The following is a 23,935-nucleotide window of genomic DNA, read 5'->3' on the forward strand; positions in this document are numbered from 1 at the left end:
CCTTTATCTGTACAAACAATTAATACCTTAGCCAGGCAGAAGGTGGGGGGAGGGCCGGGGAAGTGGGAGGCAGGCACAAATCCCCAGGTGCTCAGTGCACCACCACTCTCTCCCCTCAGCTATGTGAATGAGGACAAGAGGTAAAAAATGCTACAAATGGATATTGGGCTGGAGGAGACTGATGATGTATGACTCTTTGTACATTAATTCAATGAGAGAACAGCGCTTATTCCATAAATCTCATCTCTACACGTGCACTAGCACACATCACTAATGTCCTTTTAATGAATGTTTGGAATGCGCAGCCATAAAAGTGCCATTACATCCAGTCACGTCCATTTGTAAAGGTGGCTGAGATTGCGCTGGTATCAGTGCAGCTGCACACACCCCGATGTGCACAACTGCTGGGGAGCTATTAGGTTCCACGGGAGACTCGGACTCGCCACAGATCAATGCTCCGTGGCCCTATCTGTTACTGACATCCAATTACAGCGATGGACGTCCACTTAGCAGTGCTGCTAAGTGCTTTAGTCTGGTTATTGACTACCTGCCCACAGCCTGCACGCGGTGTAGCCTTTGGCTAATAATCATCTATTGATCCATCCGCATGTCAAGATCACCAGCATGTTAAGTGTATAAAGAGGCTGAGGACAGTGATTGCAATAGAAAGACGCGACACCAACATGTGTGCCTCAGCTGTTACCCAGGCGTTTCACATCATTCAGCATACTTAATTAGGAAGCAAATTTTGCACAAGTTTGATTAGTGCAGGCTTGCAGTAAACGTAATTACCCACCACATTAACTAAGGGAGGAAATTGGCTGTAATTGAAAAAGCTAAGCAAACACGGAAACAAATGGCAAAGATGCCAGAGACCGAACGGCGCAACCAGGGAGTGACGATGAGTCGATGTAAGTGGCGCACAGAATAGGTGGGCTCAAACCTCTGCGTGTTTATTCTGAGCTCGAACGGCGTGGAGTGGAAATGGCAGGCGCAATCGCCGCCTGCCTGCTTCTTTGACTAATGGCGGTCATTAAGCGGTTAGAAAGTCACCTCACCTGGTGTAAGGGGTGGAACTCAGCGACTGCCTGAAATTAATCACAATCAGCTGGACGGGAGATAAACGTTTTAGTGCTCAGAGAAACAAAAAACGACAACAGCCAAGCGTTTCCTTATTTCATGGACTTTTATTATTCAAAAATAAAGCACAAATGATACACACACAAAAGAAAAGTGGTTTCCACGCATGTGCAAACCTCAAAAGTAGATCTTCATATAGTATTAGCAGGTTGATTTCAAAGCTACTGTTAGTACGGTTAGTAATATTAGTTATTAATGTTGTGAGCACAGAGGGGGACAGTAGCAGGAGCCCCTCTGTGAGCTCTGTACACTTTGCCAGCAGGTGAAGGGTCTAAAGAGAATCCTACAAGGGCCCACAACAAACTCCCCTCAGCAACACATCAGCCAGTTCTCTCTTGCACACACAAACCTGCACACAGAAGAGTGTTTAAGTAGATCTGACAGATGTAATTCTTTGTCTAGACAGGCCCACATCTCACTTTTCTTGGTGTTACATCAAATCTGCAGTCCAGGGGCCAAGACTTTTCTACAGCTGTCACCTCCTCTTAGATACTGGGATTCAGACACGAAAACCTGACGCACACGCTCTCTGCACTAACCCCCTCCTAGATATAGATTTGTCAAGCACAGCAGAGCATCACAAACATCCATATAGACAGTGTCGTCTTTACATCTTTCGTTTTGTTGCGATTAGATAGGGTTACTTTGACAAAATATTTATACGTACAGCCAGAGCCATTTAGCTGTTTTGTCTCTTTTCTTAAAAAGCACATCAATTACTGAGGTTTAAAATCAAGTTTAAAAAAAAAGAAGAACAAAATCATGTTTTTGGAATAAAAAAATAGGTTTAAGACAGTCGTAAAGGTTTTGCAAGCCGTGGGAAAAATCGTATGAGGTAAGTGGGAGTGGGACAACAGAAGGTACAAAACAGGCTGCGTATAGATTATTGTTCTTCTGATGTCGTGGCACTGGCGGCCATGCAGGGCGATGTTACTGCACCAGTGGCAGACGCGCTACAACGCAACTCAACTGGGAAAACAAGGCACGATAGAAGTCATCAATACTGAGCTGTGAGGAAGTGAACGGAGGAGAAGTTGTAAGGCTAAAACGAGGAGTACAATAAGGCGTCAGAGTGAAAAGAAACGCTTTTCCTGCTAAATTACTGCCTTTATTTTTCTTAGAAAATAGAAGATGAGATTTTTGGAAGAATGGGAATTAAATAGCCGACGTCACTGTGGCAACTTAAACCGACCGACTGCACCAACGTTCACAGGATCTGAGAGCAAGATAAACTTGGACTGGTTATAACGTAGACACACAGAATATTCACCATTTGTTTCTCTGTGTGGGAACTGTCTTCATCCTGCTTTACATCATTAAAAAACATCTTAATTAAGCCACAAAAGGTTTCACATTAACCACACAGAGAAGGTTAATTAAGATACAGGCTCCTTGTAATGCACCTCAGATACAGAGGACTGCATACGTGGCAGCTCTGAGGGGGGTGAGCTACTACCAATGAATTCAAACTTGGTGTTTAACCCGTTCGGGACGCCTACACGTCCTTTGGGTGGTTAAAGGCCTGCGGACAGTCAAACATAATCAGCGCCGAGTGCTCGGTGAACCTTGTTGTCCAGCGGCCTCCGTTATTTCTCTACACCTCTTCAAAGTTTTCTGGAGAAGAGTTGGGGGATGGACACTGCTCCTTTTCAAGCTCACTCAAGAAGCAATAATACACCCAATCACAAGATCTGCTCGGCTGAACCTCCCCCTCGCCGCCAGCCAATCATGTCCACCCTCAAATCCCTGGCCAACCCCACAGTGGACAATTCAAACAACAGAAGAAGCGTTGGAAAGAAAACGGCTGACCCACATAAGCAGTCGGTGCACTCGGTGCAGGGATTAAACCAGATCTGTGACTTTCCTCCTAACGAGCCTCTCTGAGGAGTGAAGACTGGATCAAACAGTTATTTAGTATTTTAAAGAAAGCAAATGAAAGAGAAACTTATACTGCCTCACAGACACACGCTCACGCACACACAGCTGTAATTTTATACATGCATGCATACAGCTGTACAGCAGGCCACTCAGGGGCCTGGATCTGTTTTAAACATACAGTACAACTCTACAGCAGGGGCCATGTATGTTTAAAAAACAGACAGGAAACAGAAACTAAACAAAAAAACATGCATATATACAATAGATATTTACTTTGCCGGTCTGCTTTATACCCACGCTAACTTTACGTCCAGGAGACAAAATTCATAAAAGTTTTTTTGTATGTTTTTGCATTTGATAAAAACTTCATTTACTCTGTTGTGCACAACTCAAATTCTCTTCTCAGCACCACAGCAGAGCCGGGTCTCCATAAGCAGAGAATATTCCCGTATGTAAATAATAAAGAGCTAAAAATCAGGCGAGTGCATCCATCCCAGCTTTTGTCCCGCTTCCTTCCGTTCCATCCTCTCTTTGCACAGTCCTTTCCCGTGAAGACGATCCGCTAGACGATTGAACCGTCCCTCGTCTGGGCAGGAACCATGACAGGGATGCCCCCCATGCGACTCAGGTTGTAGCCGGCCATCTTGCCGGCCGAGGGCGGCAGCACCGGAGCCTGGCTCGGAGGCCTGTCGTACTCCTCTGATGAGGGAATCTTGTCGTACTGAGGCTTCAGGGCATACTCGTGCAGGTTGGAAGGCGACATGGAGCCCAGTGAGGAGCGCTGGCTGGCCACAGTGAAGCTTCGAGCAGTTGAAGCGCGACTCTTGGGAGGGGGCACATCCTCTCTGAGGGGGGGAAACAGACAGCAGCACGTTTAGACAACAAACCTGGAAACTCGTCATCGTGGACTTGGTGTCAAATACACTGAGAATGATTTTGTGATGCCCTGCAAATCAAGAGAAAGTCCACAGGTAGGAACAGCGAGGAACATAACGAATCGACTGCGAGTCATTTAAAAATGAAACATGACTTGACTCGATAATAAGGGCAAATAATTGAAGTCAGCTGGTCAGGCATCGTCTCCGCAGCTCAGTCACGCCGACTGCGAAAGCCTGGAGAGACTGAGCCGAGCATCCAAACACAGCCATGCCCTCGACTCCCTCTGCCACCACATTAACAGCTAATAAGCAGCAATAATCCAGTTAAATGCTCAATCAAACTGAGCCTGAGGGGCCGGCGCTTGTTTAGTCCGTACTTTCATGCTGTGGCGTTTCAACAAATGTGTGTCTGCGTGCGCGAGACAGGACTGTTGGTCTAATCCTTTGTGTCCTACAGCGCGAGCGGTGTCACATTGTGGTGTAAGACCGATTCAGTCCACGGCAGAGCGATGGTGCAGAGCCCACAGGCCGGACGAAGAGTCGGACGTCGAGGGGAGTTAGAGTAGGTGGCTGTGGCGGAGGGGGGGGCTGAGGGGGAGGGCAGCCGGCAGCAACACGAAGCAGGACGCACAGAACGAACAAAGCTTTCAAACTGATTACCACAGCTGTTTATTTGAGGAGGGGTAAAAAAAATAAAAACGCTGAGAGATAAAAACCATTTCCACGGTCGTTGTGTGTGTGTGTGTGTGTGTGTGTGTGTGTGTGTGTGTGTGTGTGTGTGTGTGTGTATGACTACCAATCATGCTACACGCTGAGCCGACACCAATAATCACAGGTTACCTATGGCATTTTTGGCGCCCCCTGTAATCCAACATTACGTAACCTTGACACGCTCCACCTCTCACACCAAACACTAGACAGTAATACAAAATATTAATCCATCAGATTGGAGCTGTGTGCATCTGAGGGCCAAATCTCATCGAGTACCTTATCTCGTTGCAGATTTCCTTCTCGTACTTTTTCCTGTTACGGGCACGGCAGAAGCAGAACAGGATAATGGCGATGATGAGGAGGATCAACAGGACAGCGATTATGGATCCCGCGACGATGCCGGCAGTATTCGGGACTGGACGACACAAAGAAGGGAGAGGGTTAAGGTGCTGGGTGTAGCAGAGTACTCGTGAGTCATAACAAGCATGTCATCCTAATCAGGCACATAAATCACATGAAACACACGAAACGTGCTGAACTGAACAAAATATCCTTGTTGGCATCCATGTGATGGAAACTGTGTTTGCTGACAGCACATCTGGGTTTCCAGTGAAATGTAAACAAAACCATAGCGTGGTGTTTGACGATCAGAAGAACGAGTACTTCATACACACTCTCATTAACACACACACACACACACACACACACACACACAGACACACTGTGGCTCAGTGAGATTTAACAAAAGCTGCGATGGAGAAATCTAATAACATCATAAATGAAGGCTCCACGTTCCTGCACGGCAGCAACACGTCGCTCTAATATTCCGTCTTTCAAAGGCAGAATTCATCAGACTTTGCACTTGACTGATGGTTGACCTGCTGACCTGGCAATCCGTTTCCTGTTATAATAACCTTGGAGGCTTTTCATGCACTCACCTTTACTTTGTATGTTGAGGAAAACTTTTCATAATCTAGTGACACACGCTACAGCAACAGCAGTTTTCCCACAAACACTTTTTACACTAACATTTAAAAAGAACAAACCAATAAAAACAAGACAACAAACAAAGCCCGACTCAACTGCAAAACAGGACAGAGTCAGTAGAATAAGTAACAGTTGTCCTGTAAGCAAGAAGATTATTTGATCAGTAATAAAATCAGAAACTTTTACTGAATATCAACAAAGCAAATAAGCACAGAAATTAAGGTGCAAAGTGTTTATATATAGGATTTACATCACTGACGTCCTCCCCCGTGTTTTAAAGATTTACAGACTATTCTACAACTTGATAAGAGGAAGAATGACATCGATCTATAATTATGTTATAAATACATTTTAATGCCATGGTGACCTGTTTTTGTCTTGAACAAATAGCACGTCGTCATATTCACCATCCTAAAGATTCCAACAAGATGGTCGGTGTTGATTTTTCCTCCTTTTTTAACAGTTTATACTGTTAACATAGGTCAGGGTGGGGAACTCGGCGTCCTGCAGGTTTTAGATCTCACCCTGAGTCAGCACACCTGAATCAACTGTTTTCATTACCAGGCCTTCGAGACATGTTGAGTAGGTTGTATAGCCGTTTAAATCAGCTGTGTTGGATCAAGGACACGTCTAAAACCTGCAGGACACTGGCCCTCGAGTTCCCCACCCTTGATGTAGGTATAAACGCTGTCCTAAAAGCGAGAGCAGCTCACGGGGTATAACCTTGGGAAAACCTTTTAAACTTCTGCTCCGACTATTCCAAACCTGATCATTAAACACCAGAATACAGGAAGCTCTACATGTGAAATGGACTGAATAGACACTAATTAAGACGGTTGGGTACTCACTAGCTGTCACGCTGAGATCGAGCACGCACTGCTCGGCGCCAACGCGATTGGTAGCGGTGCAGCGATACGTGCCAGATGCACTGGCAGATGCATTCTTCACGTTGACTGTGCCTGACACAGGATCTAAACAAACAGTGAAAAATGACAGAGTTAAACACAAACAGTTATGTGCAGGACCTTTGAACGGTTTGACCTTGTGAAAAGCTGCATTACCCAGCACTGAGGAGGCGGGCAGCACTTTGCTGCCAGTAGTCTTCTCCCAGCTGTATTTCATGGGTTTGCTTCCTGCATCAGATGTGCACCTCAGCACAACGTCTTTGCCTTCATGTGTGGAGCCCTCAGTGTAACACCTGGGCTTGGACGGCTTCTCTGTGGAGAGCAAAGAGGCAGAGGAAGCCAACCCAGTGATTTTCCAATCTTACAGTGTGCGTCTGTGTATTGTGTAGCTCTAAAGTTGAGTTTCCTCCCTCACTCAAAGCAGCGCCCATCTGACAAATTAGAGCAGTAATCAGAGTAATTGATACATCTGTAGTTATTAAGAGCTGTCACTCAGGATAATCGTGTGGAAGAAAGGCGCTGCGTCAGTGGACACGCAAGCACACGTGTGCTGTCGTTCAGTCGGGGTGTTGGTAAGAGATGAGACTGATTCGAAAACAAGCCCAGACACGCGGTGAGTGAGAGGAGGGAGAGAAAGTGACGGGTAATGTTTGGACAGAGGAAATCTAAGGCCACAGACTGTGCTCTGTGTTCACTGTCAGGACGCCGACTTCACGGTGCTGTAATGGCGTCTGGAGCGGGGCTCTACAGATCTGAACCAGGTGCCAGGCGGGAAGGGAGGAGCTTAGCAGGCATAACCATAAGGATTAACAGTACACTGACAGCACTGAGTGCCCCTCCCGATCTAATAAACAGACAGGGCGAGGTTAGAGGGGGTAAAACAGAAAGCAGGAGAGCACACATGAAGCAGGTGCTAATGGACAGATGGTAGAGTGATGGACGCCAAGGCTGCGTGGCTCCCAAGTCTCTGGCCTGCACTTTGCTGCAGACACACACACACACACACACACACACACAGTAAATGTCAGTGAGTTATGACATTTTTAAAAGCGTCTTTTAAAGGTGAAAGTCAAGTCAACACATCTGAGCGTTGAAACGCACAGCTCCTCTTTTTTTAGGGCTTCTGTCCTTTGAGCCGATTTCATTCTCCTGAATGATGAGGTCAAAAGGAGGCTGGAAGAGCACAGAGACAACGCGATACAGGCGGCCCTACTGCGTTAAATGAACAGATTTATTATGTGCACAAGGTGTGTGGAAAAGAGAAAAACAGATCTTGGTATGCATTACAGACAGGAGATGCACCGCTTCACAAATAACTTTGCTAAATGTGGAACGGTAAAGTGAAATATAAGCGACTCGCGGGCCAGGCAGACTGAATTAATGAGATCGGCTGTTGAGCTTTGAGCTGGATGTGATGAGGATTGTCTGAACACGGGCAGGGCCGAGTGATTGGCTGCCGAGAGCATAGGCGGGGCCTAGTCAGAAACAGTTGTTAGAGATGCTGACGTGCAGCGCTGAACTGCAGGTGGGTACTCTCCTCCTGTTAACTTCAATGTCCTGCTGCAACCGGAGGAGAATACACAACGAGGCATGCTACCCTGTGCACAGCACCTGGACACCATGTACACTGCAGGTGTGAGCATGTGTGCGCGCATGGCAGCGATCGTGACAAACCACAGCAAAAACCCAGTAGATATACTCAGGTCGGCTTATGTTCATGCACACAGACACACATGTGCACGTCTGCCCTGCTCTTGGGGACCATCCACCTCGTGACAACATCAACCTCAAGGTAAAATGCAGAGCAGGCAAGATGTCCTCACCTCTCCTTTTAACATCCTCTACCCCTGGGGTCAACAACTAGCAGCCTGTCAGCTCCTGTAGCCTCGAGCGGTCTCTCAAACACACACAAACACTCGCAGCTAAAGCTATCCGGATTTCAGCCTCACTACATGTTTATTCATTAGCCGATGCCCTTATCCACAGCAGCTCAGAATGAACAAGTCAAATGATTAAAATAAGGAGGATAGCTAGAACAGCAGCGTACGTTCCGTTAATACTTTAACAGGAGGCAGTGTAACTGTAACAGATCTGTAGAAACAGGTGGATAAAACACAGCAGGTTCATGCATCATAAGATCAACCACTGCCTGTGCTGCATGCAGCCTGTTTCATACGACACTAGGCTGTTTTTTTCAAACACTAACCAAAATTTCAAATAAATGAGAATTTAAAAATCTCCCTCACTGGTGAAAAATGTAGAAGCATAGCTGGCAGGAGAAGCTATCACAGCATATGCGCAGTCAAACGTATTAGCGACGACTCAAGCAGTGACTAAGTTTTTCTGTTTGCCCCCCCGAAGGCCTCGTCGATGCCTCTCGAGTCAGATGCTGCCACATTTTTTGGCCAAATTATCTGCAGCATTCACCTTTTATTAGAGAACTGCTTTGTGCTGCAGCATCACAAGTTTGCTTCTCACCAACTCGTGTTTTTCTGGTTGAGCTAGTCGGTGCGGTGCGCTCGCTTTTCTTCACGATATCGCGTCAGCGGGAGAGGCAGCCATTTCTGGAGCTCGTCCTATCTTTAGAACAGAAACTGTGCTGATAACAGAGCTTCCACAGCAGCTAAATACACAGCTTATCCCACAACACACACACACACGCACACACACACACACACGCACACACACACACACACACGCACTAGTGTTACACGTGTAGGCTGTTTTTCCCCACATGCAAATAGCGAGCTGGTTTCGGGAGGCGATTCACTTTCAACATCATGACTGACCAGTGAGGCCACTGTGAGTGTGTTTGCCTCGGGACTGAATCGTCTGACTTATACAACTATGATGTGTCACCCATCTCACTCTGTGCAATAAAAACAACAGCTGAGCGCATTCACTTCCTTTCAGCCTGATTTGTAACAGTGGAATTTTTCATTAATTAGCAATGCAGTCGCTAGCTCAGCCGTTAATTAAGGTTTCTAAGTGGAAAAGCATAACTTTTCCTGACTGACGTTATAATTGTACAAAGCAGGTATTAAAATGGGTAAAATACAGAAAAAAATATTTTCGAATGTCTGAATAATCCTTTTAGACACCATCGCGGCGAGCGTAGGGGCAATGCTCTACAGCCACAGGGAAGGTCATGCTCTCTTAGGAAGGATTACATCAAAACAGCCAAAGTGGACAAAGGGCGTATGATCTGCTGCGTTTCCACAGCAGAGGCAGAGAGAATTGACCCTGTGAGGGAAAAACAGTGCTAGGACACTGCTAGCCTGATGCTAATGTGAGCGTCCTACATACCCATAACAAGCAGCTGCATTTTCTTGTTGCGGACACCAGGGGCCTTCTTCACTTTGCACTGGTAGGTGCCGGTGTCCGTTGACTTCACCGTTAGAACGTTGATTGAGGCGTCGCCATTCTTTGGATCGGGCGAATTGAAGTGGACCCGACCTTTGACGGGTGTATCGTAGTCCTCGTAGGCTCTGTCGCCAGAGTACAAAATGATCTGTTTTGGAAATAAAGCAAAGGAAAGATTCACATTTAAACCAAAGAAAACATAAAACAGACTCTGCTAGAAAAAGAAAGTGAACAAAGCCGCTGAGACGAAAGTTGTTTACTTCCTGCAAGCATTGGCTTTGTTTACTGAACCAGCTGAAATGCACAGAAGCAATAAAGGACAGTCTCTTATCTCTGGCTGCCCTTCAGCCTGCCAGCCTCTGCTGTTTTGCCCTTTCTGTGCGTAAGAAGAATGAAGGTGGAACAAACAAAGCCAGCACTGTGGAGCTAAATCAACACCTGCTGTGTCAACAAAGCTCCCAATTCTATCCAACCACTTCACCACACACACGCACACAACTGTCTGGGTCTTGAAAGCAGCAAGGAAATGCCTAGAAATAAAGGCCAGGTGGAGCTAATGAGAGGCTTTGTAGCTAGAAGTGGGCAGATAGTGGAGGGGGGAACAGAAACACACAGAAAAAGAACAGAGGCTACAAGAAACACAAACAATGAAAAGAATTTTCAGTCTCTTTCACAGACGCTGGCATCTTCTACACATTTCCATGGAGACAGTCATCAGCAGGCTTTTCTGTGCCATGATCAACAGCAGACACAGCAATACCCCAGAGTGGAGACGAGCAGAGAGAAAGTTAAGGCGGCAGGAGGAGAGGAGGAATAATGAACCTATCAGAGGAAGCAGAGCACTGAAAGGAAGCACAAGGCACAAAACAAAGGGAACGAGTCAGCGAGCTTCTAATGTGCCTACGCCGACTCGCCCTGCCTCTCAATTCCCAACTGGACGCCTGGCTTCTCGAGACAGGCGAACTCGCAGTGCCCGCTGTGTTCATCTTGTACGTATTAGCCATGTAAACAGGTAATTGTGGTAAAATTCCTCTTGGCTCTCAGGGGAGGAAAACCTATCCTTCTGACTTCACTGGGGATCACAACATCAGCAGCAATAACAGAGATGGGCGAGATGAGACCACGGTGAAGAGGAAATTAAATTGCCCCGAGCTCAGCCAGACAAGAGCTCTCACTTGGGCTCAACTACTTCACAGATGGGAGTACTTATGCACATGCACACCTCCAGCTAAAATAATAAAGAAATAAACTGCACAATAACCTTGAGAATAATAATAAAAAAAAAAAGATCATGAAACCATAAAGGGCAAATGACTAGACCAGCTGGAGAAGGACAGAAGTGCTGCATCTCACAACAGGTAGGCTGTGTAACGATGCAAGCGCCAGCTGGCCTACCATTCAATGTGACTGAACGGTAGGCCGCTGCAGAGGTAAGAAGAGCTCTACTGGCCAGTTTCACGGAGCACACGTTGAGATGACATCATCGTCATGTGACGCTGTTACTCGGGGAGTGAAAGAGGAAAAGCTGCAGCTCATTTGAGAAGCAAAGCACACAGCAGCAATACCTGTATGATCTAAACAACCTGCATAGCTGAAGGGGAGCACCCTTCTGTCTCTGCGCTCCCACTGAGGCTGCTGGCTCGGATGGCTCAACGTGCTGCCGCCGCCACCTTTCAGGGGACGAGCTCAAACCGATTCACGAGGTTAGCGCTCAACCTCTACCTGAAGATGTCCAACAAAACACGTCCATGAGCTTCTGAATAGAAACGATTCAACTTTCACCAAACCTTGTCACATTTTTACACACAAATCCTTCAATATACAGAAATTCCCGTTTCAATAACGTCAACAAACAAAAGGCTCTGCTGTTACACTCAAAGATAAAGGAAGCAGGTTGTGTGATAGAGCTGCGTGCTCTTTCTCTGCTGACATCAGGTTTCGTAATTGTTTTCTGTTGCTGTTGTTGTCACGTTGGTGGTGAATACTCAGTCAGGGCACGCCCTCCCTTCAGCAGCTCTGTAGCCAGGCAATGAGAGCCAAATGCAAATGACTGATACTGTAGGCATGTCTGGCATCTCACACTGAGGCCTAACAAAGCAGGATGCATTAGCTATGCTTCACCACCCTGAAAAAGATCCTGACGATATGTAGGATGTGTCAAATAAAAGGCGCTGCCACTACATCGATGCTGAGAAAAGCTCAAACATAAAGCACATTAATGTGAACAAAAGCTTCAAATGAGGTCACTGGCATATGCCACACATGCCATACAACCCCGGCCTTGTGTCCTGATCTTACAGACTAGTTCTCCATTTAAAAATATTATCTGACAGCAGCCTTTCCCTTTGTTTGGATTTCCACAGCTCAGGTGAGCAAAGGTTCTGAGCCTCTGGCTAAAAACTTTCATTGCTCCGACTGGCCCGGCAGCTTTGCTCTTAGCAGGTTGGCCTAATTCTATTCAACACTGTCACATATATTAAAAATGGCAATTTGGAGTTAACACGCCACTAATTACAAAGAATTTACTGTGCGCACGACTTCACGTTGGTTAACGGCTACACAAATCTGAGCGTGCGTATGTAGCGAGAAAAATCTGATAGGTCAAGGAGAACAAATATGTTCAGAGAGAGACGTCCGACTTGTCCAAATCCCTCCAAAGGTTTGGAAACATTAACACATGTGGACACTGGAGCCAGCAAAATGGCACGTAATAAAGACAATAAACTGTGGAATCAAAGGCTTTTTGGGGATATTTGATATATTTCTGCAGCTGTATTCAGACACAAGGAAGAGGCCAGTTCATACAAAAACGAGACATGCTGAAAGTGCTCGCAATGAGCTTTCATCATGACAATCACAAATATACTAGGAACGTGTATTTCCTCCCACACTCCAGCTAATGAGCCACAGCAAAAAGAAACAGAGTTAAAGGCAAAACTGTGCAGACAGTCAGTTCTACCTGACTGAGAGGGGGGCTGGTTGGGACTGCAGACAGAAACAACAGTGGGTGGAGGACAGAGATGCCTAATGATGAGGCTGTGACCCATTTATAACATTTGGCTCACAAAAAAGCCATAGAACGCAAGGGAAGGAGGAAAAAAAGGAGAGAGGGATGAAAAAGCTTTGTGACAGGTGGCAGAGCAGAGAGCCACGGGAGAGGACCGTCCCACAGTAGAAACCATCTCTAAAGGCTGTTTCAGGCACTCCGCTGGCTTCATCTGTTAAAGTGATGGCATTCTTTCATTCAGACATAGTTAATATTCCTCATGGCTTCACATTTAAACACTGAACGAGGCTGCCATTAAATGGAGGATCTCCACGTGCTGTCAGGGCTTCAAGCTTCCCAAGCTCTTTTCATAGCCCAGAGACCGTCGTGAATTAAGGACAGCACACACATATTTTCATTTTAGAACACTTACCACTTGGTCGTCTTTCTGGTTGTCAGACGCCACCAAGCTCCATTCAATATCCAGCGGTCCAGAATCTTCAGAAGCCAGAGTGAACTGGCAATCCAGCTTCACGCTCTGTCCGCTGGCCGCCTCTGTGGGCGTAGACGCTGAAGATGATGTGATCTCTAGACCTGAGGTCAACCCTGGAAGCAAAGAACATTAATTAAAGTCATAAACGGCAACATATACAATAACACAAGGACAACTACGTTTGCAAGAGCTGTTAACTGTGAGCTTACTGACAGTTTTGGAGGTGACTTTATATTCTGTTTAACATCATCTGAAAGAAAAAATGAGAATAAAGCATGTTTTTCATAATTAGGACAGGAGTTTTTATTCTGAGACCAAAGAGCTTAGAGTCTGTGATAAGGGTGACTGCACTAAGCTTCAGTAAAGAGAGCAAGCCTTGTGCTAAAAACACTGCATCACAGCATAAAGGGTTTAAATTTACTGACAGAAAAACAAAAAATAAATATAAAACAGCAAAAGAAATTATTTTTGCTTTTCTGTTCTTTACAATTCATGTCATGTTTGTATCTTTCTTTGTCTCAGATATATATATTCTTTACATCTGCACAATGTAAAGCAAGACTAACGCAGCAGATTGTAGCTTAGCTGAACGAATGGTGATAATAATAACGACAAACTGAAGCAGCCTCTTAAGCATTTATTCTTAGAATGAATAAACATAATTTCCAGGGCGACATCATCTGGGTTAAGATTTTTTATTCAATAAGAGATTTAAGCTCCAGCAGGAGCACAGCCCATAGAGACTGGAGTTGTCACATGCCGCCTCAATGTATTAAAATCCTTCTGACAGCTTGCCACCGTCCAACCAACGAGCAGGGGGAGAACTTCTTAAAAAAAAAAAATTATCTCAATATGTTGCTGCGAAAAAGTGCTTTAAACGTGTTACACTTAAAAATACTGCAAAATAGCATCAAACACATGTAACTAAATGTATCTGCTGGGTCCATAGCGACATCTGCATCTCATTTTAGCTCCTTTCATATACTAACTGACAGATGGAGCGGACTAATCTGCACACGTATTTGGTGGAACAGCAGCCAAACCTGGCAACTGTTTACACACATTAACAGCAAAAATTAAAATCAAAGGAAGGAAAAAAAAAATCAGCTTCCAAGGTGTAGATGTTACTACGACCACTACAATTCATCGTTTAACCTTCAAAGTATTTTGTTATCCAAACCAGCTGATCGCGGATGCCTAACCCCGACGTTTCAATGTCATCATACAGTAGGGTTAACCAGGATATCTATTGTGGCAATTCTAACATCGAGACAGCTCACTGCAGGGGAAATATGTTTTCCAGGCTCTCAAGGTAAAGAAAGCGTTAGCTACAAGTCAAGTCCCCGTCCCTCAGTGGCTTCATGCCCCTGTGGCAGACGAAAGAATGAAACTTAAACACATACAGAGTGTCACAATCTGACTCCAACCCACTACTGCTGAAGCTCAGAGAATGTGAGCACTTGATATGATAGCACAAGCTCAGTTTTATTCCCATGGCCACCGGGGCTGCAGCTGGTTGTTTCGGCCCACAGATTTTGACAGATGCCCTTGATGGGAACGATCCGCCGCCTTCAGCAGAAGCACGAGAAATGGGAAGCAAAATAGAGAAAAGCTAGATATGTGTCTGTCACTGTCAAAGCGGATACTCAGCCTGGCATCTGCATTAAGGAACGCCGTGTCGATTCATCAAACACTTAAAGAAGCTGCAGCACATTTTAAAGTTGCTTAGAGAGGAGAGAAAAACAATCAGCTGGAATGGTTTATCGCAGCGACTGCTTTCTCTGATGAGTAATGATGCACCTGTTGAATCGATGGCAGCTATCTGGAGCCTTGGGTAGCATTTGTTTCAATTACAGTGCAGCTAGAGGCCTTTTTCATTACGCACCACACAAATGAGAAAAAATGCCATTTCAGGATATTTTACCTTCAACGGGCAGACACATTTGATTGCCTGTACACCTCCATGACAACATATTCTGTGATAGGCTACAGAATATGTTATGATAAAGAAAACACAGGTAGTGTATTCTTAATTCTACATCAAGCCCAACATGCAGACACAGCTTCCCCCCCCAACAATGATATAAATCCATTTAATCCTGCTTCAGGAAGTATAAACTCCAGTAGAGGAAGTGCAATGCAAATAAGGTAATCTGAGTATTCATAAGCCCTTTTCAGACATTAAATGTGTAACGTAACTAGCTTTAATGATCTGTTGAAGCGCCAGAGTGTCATCCAAGCGTCTCTTCCATGTCACTGTTTTCCAAAGCTTCATTTAGACATAAAACAATGGAGAGAGCCGGGGTGTGCCCATGAGTTTTGCCATATTGCAATAGACTTGTTGGTCTAGTTGCCATGAGCAGCAGTGAATTTGAGCTTTTATTTCCTCCTGCTATTGTAGCTAACAGCAGAGTCTGTGTATGTAGAAGCGGCGCCGCTCAGGTCGCCAGCAGAGATCTCTCGCGGGTAAATGACAGTTTTAGACTTAATGAAAGCAAAAAACAGACTGGATTTGATGTAAGAGGCAGCATGCACGGGAGATTTCTACCTTTCTAAAAGTGATAGATGATGATGAATGTCACAAGTAGGGATGCAGCAGTTTACTGGCTTCACCTGTGTCTGATTAAAGCCGTGTTTCCGTGTACACACAACATGCACACAACAGTGCAGCTCATGCACATACTCACGGCCGCATGCTAACATGTTGTTTGATGCGGCCCAAAAATGACAAAACAAATTAGATCAAAGCATGTGCTGAAAATAAAGCTCTGAAACATCTTTAAAATCAGACAATCTGCTACATCAGGACTTGTGAGTGCGACAGCACAGCATATGGCATCACGTTAGCTGGGCCCCATCTTCTTTCAATCACTGACAAGAATCTGCCCCATACATAAAAACTTTAACTGAGCCGTGAGTGTGAAAAGATGTTTTCAGGGCCTTTAAGACCACAAATCAATAATATTTACCCACTGGGTGTATTAGAAATACACTAGGACATCTCAGTTGAGCTCATTGTTATGATTTCAACATTACCAACAGGAAAAAAAATGCCTTATGTCACAAGACACACCACACTGTTTGCAGCTCACACAGTGTTGAGCAACATATACTGTATTCAGGATGTGAAACACCACAATCAGAACAGATATGATCTCACTGAGGTCAAAGTCTGCAGCGGTGCTGTATACAATCATCGGCTTATATAGGATGAGCTTCAGTGTTTATTAAGAGAAACAGCAGCAGAGCAAAAGTAAACAGGCCTTCTTCCCTGAGGGTAATATAATCGAGTGATAAGGAAGGCCATCATTAAATTCCAAGGAAAACTGTGAAAAATGGGCTGGTTGTAAACGCAGTCATGCAAAGACTCCAGCCACAGATTTATTTCCTTGAGCTCAGAGTCTGCCATTGTAGTAAGATGTGTGCTGTGTGTGCATGTAGGAGGAGAGCTGAGCAATGAGGGAGTGCATGCTGGCTAATTAAAGTCTATCCTAATAACTATTCGTGGCTGTCTGCGTCTCTGTGAGCGACTCACTGTCTGACGCAGCACACCCAGCATGGTTACTGGGAGACCAGGAATGAATGAGCAGAAGGAATTTAGGGTGTCAGCGTGCTCCACCCTGTACCCCCCCACTACCACTATCTCACTCACTCATCCCCCTCTCTGTCCCTCCCAGCCTCTGTCTCCAACACACCCGTAATTGTAAAGCGCCAGTCCCACAGGCCTCCAACTCGCCACAGTCCTGCTGATTGTAACCCCCCCACCTCACCGCCACCTTTGTCAGCATACAATGGGGAGCGAATCCTGTCTCCTGGCAACCAATCCCTCCGAGAAGGTTGCCGTGGTGCTTAAAAGACTGCATGGGAGGAAGCGAGGGGGAAAGTGAGCGAGCCAGCGAGTGTGGTAAAGAGAGGTAGAAAGAGGTTAAGTAGGAGGACACGGCAGGAAGATTCATAAAAAGAAGTTGATGTTACTTCAGCATTTGAAAGTGTTTATGCGGCTCGAACCGACTCAGACATCCACGTGGTTTCATTACAAAGTAGCAGTGCAGACACCGGCTCATAGTACAGACTTCAGTCAGTTTGCCAGGCCATACAGCGCTTCCTCATTCACCCACTCGCTAACTCAACATTAGCAGCTGTCCATCAGTGTCCCCTTTAACAGGAGGAGTCTCGGACTCTGTACTCTTCATCTCTACAAACACGTCTCTGGTTATGATTACACTGAGTCTACAGGCAAAAGACAAGACAAGCTTTCTAGATTTTTTTTTGCTTTAATGCTTCTCATTAGTGTGAAAATAAAATAAAACGATAAAGCAGGTTTTAGGATGGGCCCATCGTGTGATGGAAATGTGTCTCTTGGATTCTCAGCAGAACAGCTGCTTACTTCACATCCAGTTTTTAAATGGACTTCACCAACCAACGTGTGACAATCACAGAAGTCCTTCGACCTGAAGTAGCTCAGTATATATTTGAATAGACTGATATTTATACAACGGTTTTCTACTCTACTTGAATTCAATTCAATTTTAATTACACAGCACCAAATCACAACAGCAGTCGCCTCAAGGCGCTTTATATTGTAAGGTAGACCCTACCATAATACATACAGAGAAAAACCCAACAATCATATGACCCCTATGAGCAAGCACTTTGGCGACAGTGGGAAGGAAAAACTCCCTTTTAACAGGAAGAAACCTCCAGCAGAACACTCAACACTCACTCATTTGAGCACTCAAAGCGCTTTCTTACTTCAGTATCTTCCCCGGGGATACTTCTAAACGCAGATTAGAGGAGCAGGGATTGAACCGCAAAACTTCCGATTAGCAGACGACCCACAGCTGTAACCTCTCACCAACGCCGTGACTCAGGACTGTGAATGTATCCTCGAATGATATACTTTCAGACTCAAATGCACAAAAGAAATGAAAGACATGTTTTTAAAGAAATGGAAAAAGGCAAATTTTTTATATTTACACATTTCAACTTAATTTCTCTATTTTAATCTATATAATTCAAGATAATTCTAAGATAATAAATCTCAGCAACGTCCACTACTAACCTAATCTGAAGTCAGAACAGATTAGCTTCTCATGTGCATAATTTCAAAGCATGACTATCACTTTTATAGTTTTTTCTTTCTTCCCCTCTTCTAGACAACATGTGGTGCAAAGAGCAGCTCCGCCATTTGCTAAGCTAACATCTCCTGACCCAAACTAAAGACCCTCAGTCTTGGCACAGGTCAGAGTGCACCATAAGCTTCTTGTGAAGTCTGAGAGATAAAGGCAGCAACTATTTCAGTCACTACAGCTACAAATAAAGCCTGGCTAGACGAAGGAGGTGAATGACGCTGCAGTGAGATTTACTTTCTTTAAGGTTTGCATATCCTTAATGCAGTTACACTATCATTTGGTTTGACGTAAGCTTAAAGTGTTTTGATATTTCAATCAAGTCTGATGTATTGCAGCCTGCTGCTAAAACACACATATAAGAGTGCATGGCAGAGGAAACAATCTGACAAATAAGACATGCATGTATGAATTTACATTTTTTCCTCATAAGCAGCACTGTGGGTGGAATATGTCGAGCTCATGGGAAACCACAAAAACAAACATTAAAACAATCTTAAAAAGTATTATTTCCAACCGAGTGAAAGGAAAATAATCTCATGCGCAAGAACAAACAAACAGCGGCGACAGAGCTTTTGAAAAACGTGGCACATTTTTCCAGCGAGGCAATGACGGTGGGATGAACATTAGCAATTCATTACAGTACATTTGCAGTCTGTGGGGCTCTGGAATGAGCACATTAAACCGCACAGACGCTTTACCCATCATAAACAGGCAAGCCGATCCCCTGTGACAATGCTGACGAACATCAATTATGTTGGGAATGGCAGAGGATAACTTCATAACTTGGTTGCAGCTCAAAAAAGGCGGCTCTGAATGCTCGCCCTAGTATTCCCGCTGGAGCTATTCAATTTGAAGCAATGTGGGTGCCCTGAGAGCGAGCTTGGCAGGAGTTTATGTAGTGTTGCAGAGGGCTGGGACTGTTGAACCATACTGATTGTGCCGTAATGCAGCCTGAAAGCTCCACTTGCCACACAGAGTAGGCATCAATCCCCATTGCGGAAGACCTAAAGGCTGTTTTGACATAATTGGACATTAAATGATGAAGGGGTGACGAATGACAGGCACTTTACTCAGTCGTCTGACAGCTTTTACACAAGCCTATGGGGGATGCGGTTAATACAGTATCTGTGAAGCTTCCATTTAGTGACCCGTCTATGCGCATTTAATGTGGCGCTAATTCTTAATTACTGCAATTATAAAAGCGAGGCTGACCAACAATCCTGGTATTTTATGACATCACTCAACCGCTCAAAACAGATTAAGGATGATGACTAGGGCTGCCACGATTAGTCGACTAGTCACGATTACGTCGACTATCAAAATCGTCGACGACTGATTTAATAGTCGACGCGTCGTTTGAAGCTTTGTAAGATCCCAAAAGACGCAGGAATGAGTAGCAGGATTTAAGAGTGTAATAACGGACTGAAACAGAAGATGGCAGCACTGCATGTACAACGATGCCAGCTGCCGTTAAACCCCGAAGAAGAAGCTGTGTCCCAGAATTCATAGCGCGGCCATGCTCAGTTTCCAACAATGGCGGCAGCTAGTTAGTTTTAATATTACTCTTATTATTCTTTCTGGGTCACAAAATAAACGTTTAACATATTTTCAGGCGAGAATGTAGCTGTGTAAACCTCAAATATCTGCTCAGTTTATCAGGACACCACATATTTTCAAAAGCGCTCCGACGTTTTCGGAGACATCTGTTACCCACTAGCTCGATAGCTAGCCGGGGGCTAGGCTAACTAGAGCCGTGAGAACACCGGACTCCCGGCAAATCGGTTTCAAACCCACCGCCGTCTTTCGCTACTCAGGTTAAACATGATATATGAGTCACTTAGATAACTTAAAATGTTATTGTTTGGCTTTTTTAGTATTTTATTTGTTCCTGAGTAAATCGGTTTGGCTGAGATTAAAGTTATAGTTTTTACACAGCTGAATAAATGTCAAGCAGACAGCTGATTATCAGAAGTGTGAGATGCTCCAGAATTTACTCCGGTGTCCTGTTATATTTTAGATAGCAAGGAGTTTATTACACTTCACCGAAACAATCTGCAAATTTCATTAAAATTTAATAAACTATCATCTTGTCTTTATTTTTAGTTAGCACCTTAAACACTTAAAGCTGTAAGCTAATGCTAGTTATATAAGAGCAGATGCTGCTGGTGCAATAAGCTGTACGTTTTACGTCCAATGGATCTGATTAGTCGACTAATCGCAAAAATAATCGGTGACTAGTCGACTATCAAAATAATCGTTTGTGGCAGCCCTAATAATGATTTTATTTTTCACGTACATTTAAGTTCATTTGGACTCTCACCATTACCGATGTTAAATTACTGAGGGAATAAAGGAACTATGGGAAGGAAGCAACAAAAGAAGAAAGGGACCACAAAGGACAATTTCCGTTAGCTCTGTCCTTAATGGACAATTAAGTTGTCATCACAGGCTTGGAACCACTCATAGAATTCCTAAGCATGTGTGGACACCAAAATCCCCTTTCCAAAGTTCAGGATGGGGGATTTTCTTAACTCTCTGCAATCCTGAACTGCTGCAAAGCTACATGCGAAGCTTTAAAAGCAATACTGCCCCATTCCAAATCCCCTCCTCCCTACACCCCATGTGAGAAGAGAGCAAATTAACTCAAGCAGTCTGAAGAGTCAGATAACAGTGCCCATCATCTCCACCATCTCTGAGACCTGTAGAAACCGACTCAGGCACATACAGGGACACACATAAAAGGCCTGTGTCCTTCAGGATTTGTCGAAGCCCAGTGACAGAGTGAGGTGGTGACAGTGTGGGGCCTGGCTATGCCATAAAGCTGATAGGCAATACGCCAGTCCAAGGAGCAGCACACAGATAACCCACTGATAACATCCTCGTGGGAAACATTAACAAATGTGCCAGAGTAGCCATGTGAGGAGGAAAGTAAAACATTAAAGAGGCAAAACACAGTGGAGCTAAATAATAAAAGCTGCTTCAAGCGCATTTGGTGGGTCTTGGTATAAAAACAACAAAATAAAAACCCTTCACCTGGATGCAAACATAGCTGTTGCACTGAAACAGCAGGAACACTTTTTCCCAGTCGCAGAAGCCAGAGGGATAATTACAAAATCATGTACCACTAATTTTGCAAGGGGCAAAAAAACAATCTCTGCAAGCAATTAGTTAACACATGAAAGCATTTTGCATGACTTGAGAAAGGGTGCAAAACAGAAATATGCCTCATGACAGCACACGCGCATTCATGCGTTTCTGCTGACATTTACTTCCCATTAGTGGGATGTGTTGCATGGACGTGTTGCTAAACAACAACATCAAACCTGCATCTGCTGCACGTGTTAAAATATGCGTCGTTTGTCTACTGTACAGCCCGGATACAAATATGGCCGCAGTGTTTCATTGATTTTCACAATACTCTTTACTGACATTCAGTTAAGAATGTGAAGCAAAACCTTTTTAATGCAATACATAACAAATGAGGGTTGGGTGAGGCTGCTGGGGGAAAAACGCCAATGTTTATAGAAGGGAGGTATTTGTCTTCTAAGCTTCCAGCAGCTTACTATGAACAACAAAATGAAAACCACATGTCTCAGTGGGATATACTGATGGGGTGTCTCTCTCCTGACACAGGAGTTTCTATGAATGCGAGCGTGGGACGGCCATGCTGCTGCCTATTCGACCCCCTAAACAAATAAAATGTCTGATAGAGACCAGGCCTCTGCCGGCACCCCCGCCTTTGTCTGGGCCCCAGGGCAAAAAGCCAGCTGCGATCAGGAGGCAGCGCTGCTGATCAAACACTGAGACACAATCGCAGCAGATGCAACTACTACATTCAGACTGTTGATGGGCAGACAGCTTTAAAAGCCAATTCAGATTCGATGGCTTATAGAACACGCAAACGCACGCACGAGCACTTGCAATGCAGAAAACGACAAAAATATGCGCGTGAACGAAACAAAGGTTTTCTCATGGGTGTGATTCATTATGTGAGAGAGGTGAACACTCAAGAAGTCAGCTTAAAGCAACAGAGCGTGAACATCGCGCTAGAACATTTCTCCTGAAACACTGAGCTAAATTAGGGATTACAACCAGCCTGCTTTCACAATCATTAGTGATGGAATTCCACCAAAAAACTCCAGGTGGGAAAATTCAGAGATCAGCAGTTTCATCGCTCAGTCTGAGGTGAGGTGGATGACTGTAACATGCTCAGTGGGAGTAATAACAAAGAGTAAGAAGAACTTCAGTCTGACTTGAAATATTTCCTCATTCTTCTGAGAACAATTCCCACCGTACCGGCTTCAATGCAGAGATGCCGTTTTTGCTCAACTTAAAGCTGCTTGGATAAATCAGCCACACATAAACAACATGTATGTTAAGTAAAGACCTACTGAGCCTTAAAGACTCCTACGGTGCACTCCTAAACCATTAAAAGGATTAAGGTGTCGGTCCAGACTGCAGACGGTGCAGAAACGGCTAAAAAACAACAAGAATTCAAACAGAAATGACTTCAAATGAATTCCTGGATTCCTCCCTTGTTCATCCAAGGAGGAGTGCAGCATGTTTTAAAACTTTAAATCTGACCACAGTCTCCTCAGAAAGCTGATATACCAGCGATGTAAAAGACCAGAATTTCAGCTGACATTTTGATTGCATCACATTTGTCCTCTGCTATGTTAGATTAAAGTATCGAGTTATTTTCAGTGCAGCGCAGAGAAACGTATGGCTGTTTCTGGAGGCTGTCATTGGGTACGCTCATGCCATTTCCTCCAGGTTCTGGTCTAAAATTAGGTCTCCTGCCTGAAGGACATTACACGATGGTGGTCTTCTGGACACTGAACAAGTACACAGTTTCAAATGTGTTGCATATCCAGCCCACACTGGGCTGTTAACAGGCAACGGGGCCAACTGCAGTGCAATCTATTCAAAGCATATTTGATTGGTGTTGAAAGTTGCCCGAGGACTCCGGCGCAAAAAGCACATGAAAAAAGGTACTTTGTAATAACTGCTAAAACATCAATTCCTTTTCAAATGCAGTTTTAACTTCCCTTCTGACTAAACCCTCTCATCCTGTCCAAAGCAGCCCTGACCAGGCAGAATGAGGTCTTTGTGAAAGTGTAACAACACAGACAGTCTCTTCCTGTCCTCTGTGTGGGGGAAACTGCGCTGCAGGACATCCAGATAAGGCTGCTGTTAAAAGATAAGACAGATAATCCTCCTTCTTTTCTCAGTTTTTGCTCAGCGCAGGAAATAAACACAGACCTGATACTTCAATGCTGTAGTGTCTTCTTCAGTGTGAGGTTTTGAAGGCAGGTGTAGTCGAGGCACCTGAGTGGTGGGCCCTGTAGGAAGCTGCAGGCAAACACTGTCAGTTGTTACAGCTTAACCACGACTGCTGGGTTTATTCATGCCCAGAGCTCACACTCTCAGCCTCGACATGAGGAGAGAGCTCCAAACGACCG

The 23,935-nt window shown here is 44.7% G+C and overlaps 1 protein-coding gene across 1 annotated transcript in view; it reads right to left on the reverse strand.

The window, feature by feature from the left end:
• Positions 1-1,167: 1,167 nt before the first annotated feature.
• The window catches only part of cxadr (CXADR Ig-like cell adhesion molecule), a 38,123-nt gene continuing 15,355 nt past the window's right edge, over positions 1,168-23,935 (reverse strand). The window contains exons 2-7 of the mRNA XM_086307770.1: positions 13,282-13,454; positions 9,806-10,010; positions 6,656-6,811; positions 6,443-6,565; positions 4,884-5,022; positions 1,168-3,863 (exon numbers count right to left, since the gene is read on the reverse strand). Of these exons, the coding sequence (XP_086163896.1) occupies positions 3,581-3,863; positions 4,884-5,022; positions 6,443-6,565; positions 6,656-6,811; positions 9,806-10,010; positions 13,282-13,454 (1,079 nt within the window). The 3' untranslated portion in view covers positions 1,168-3,580. The remainder of the gene's footprint in view (positions 3,864-4,883; positions 5,023-6,442; positions 6,566-6,655; positions 6,812-9,805; positions 10,011-13,281; positions 13,455-23,935) is intronic.

The sequence above is a fragment of the Aulonocara sp. 'chitande type north' Nkhata Bay genome, linkage group LG10 (genome assembly GCF_057382095.1).
Source record: "Aulonocara sp. 'chitande type north' Nkhata Bay isolate Kocher_YH1m ecotype deep benthic linkage group LG10, A_spYH_male_GT1.1, whole genome shotgun sequence".
In the NCBI taxonomy this organism is placed as follows: domain Eukaryota; kingdom Metazoa; phylum Chordata; class Actinopteri; order Cichliformes; family Cichlidae; genus Aulonocara; species Aulonocara sp. 'chitande type north' Nkhata Bay.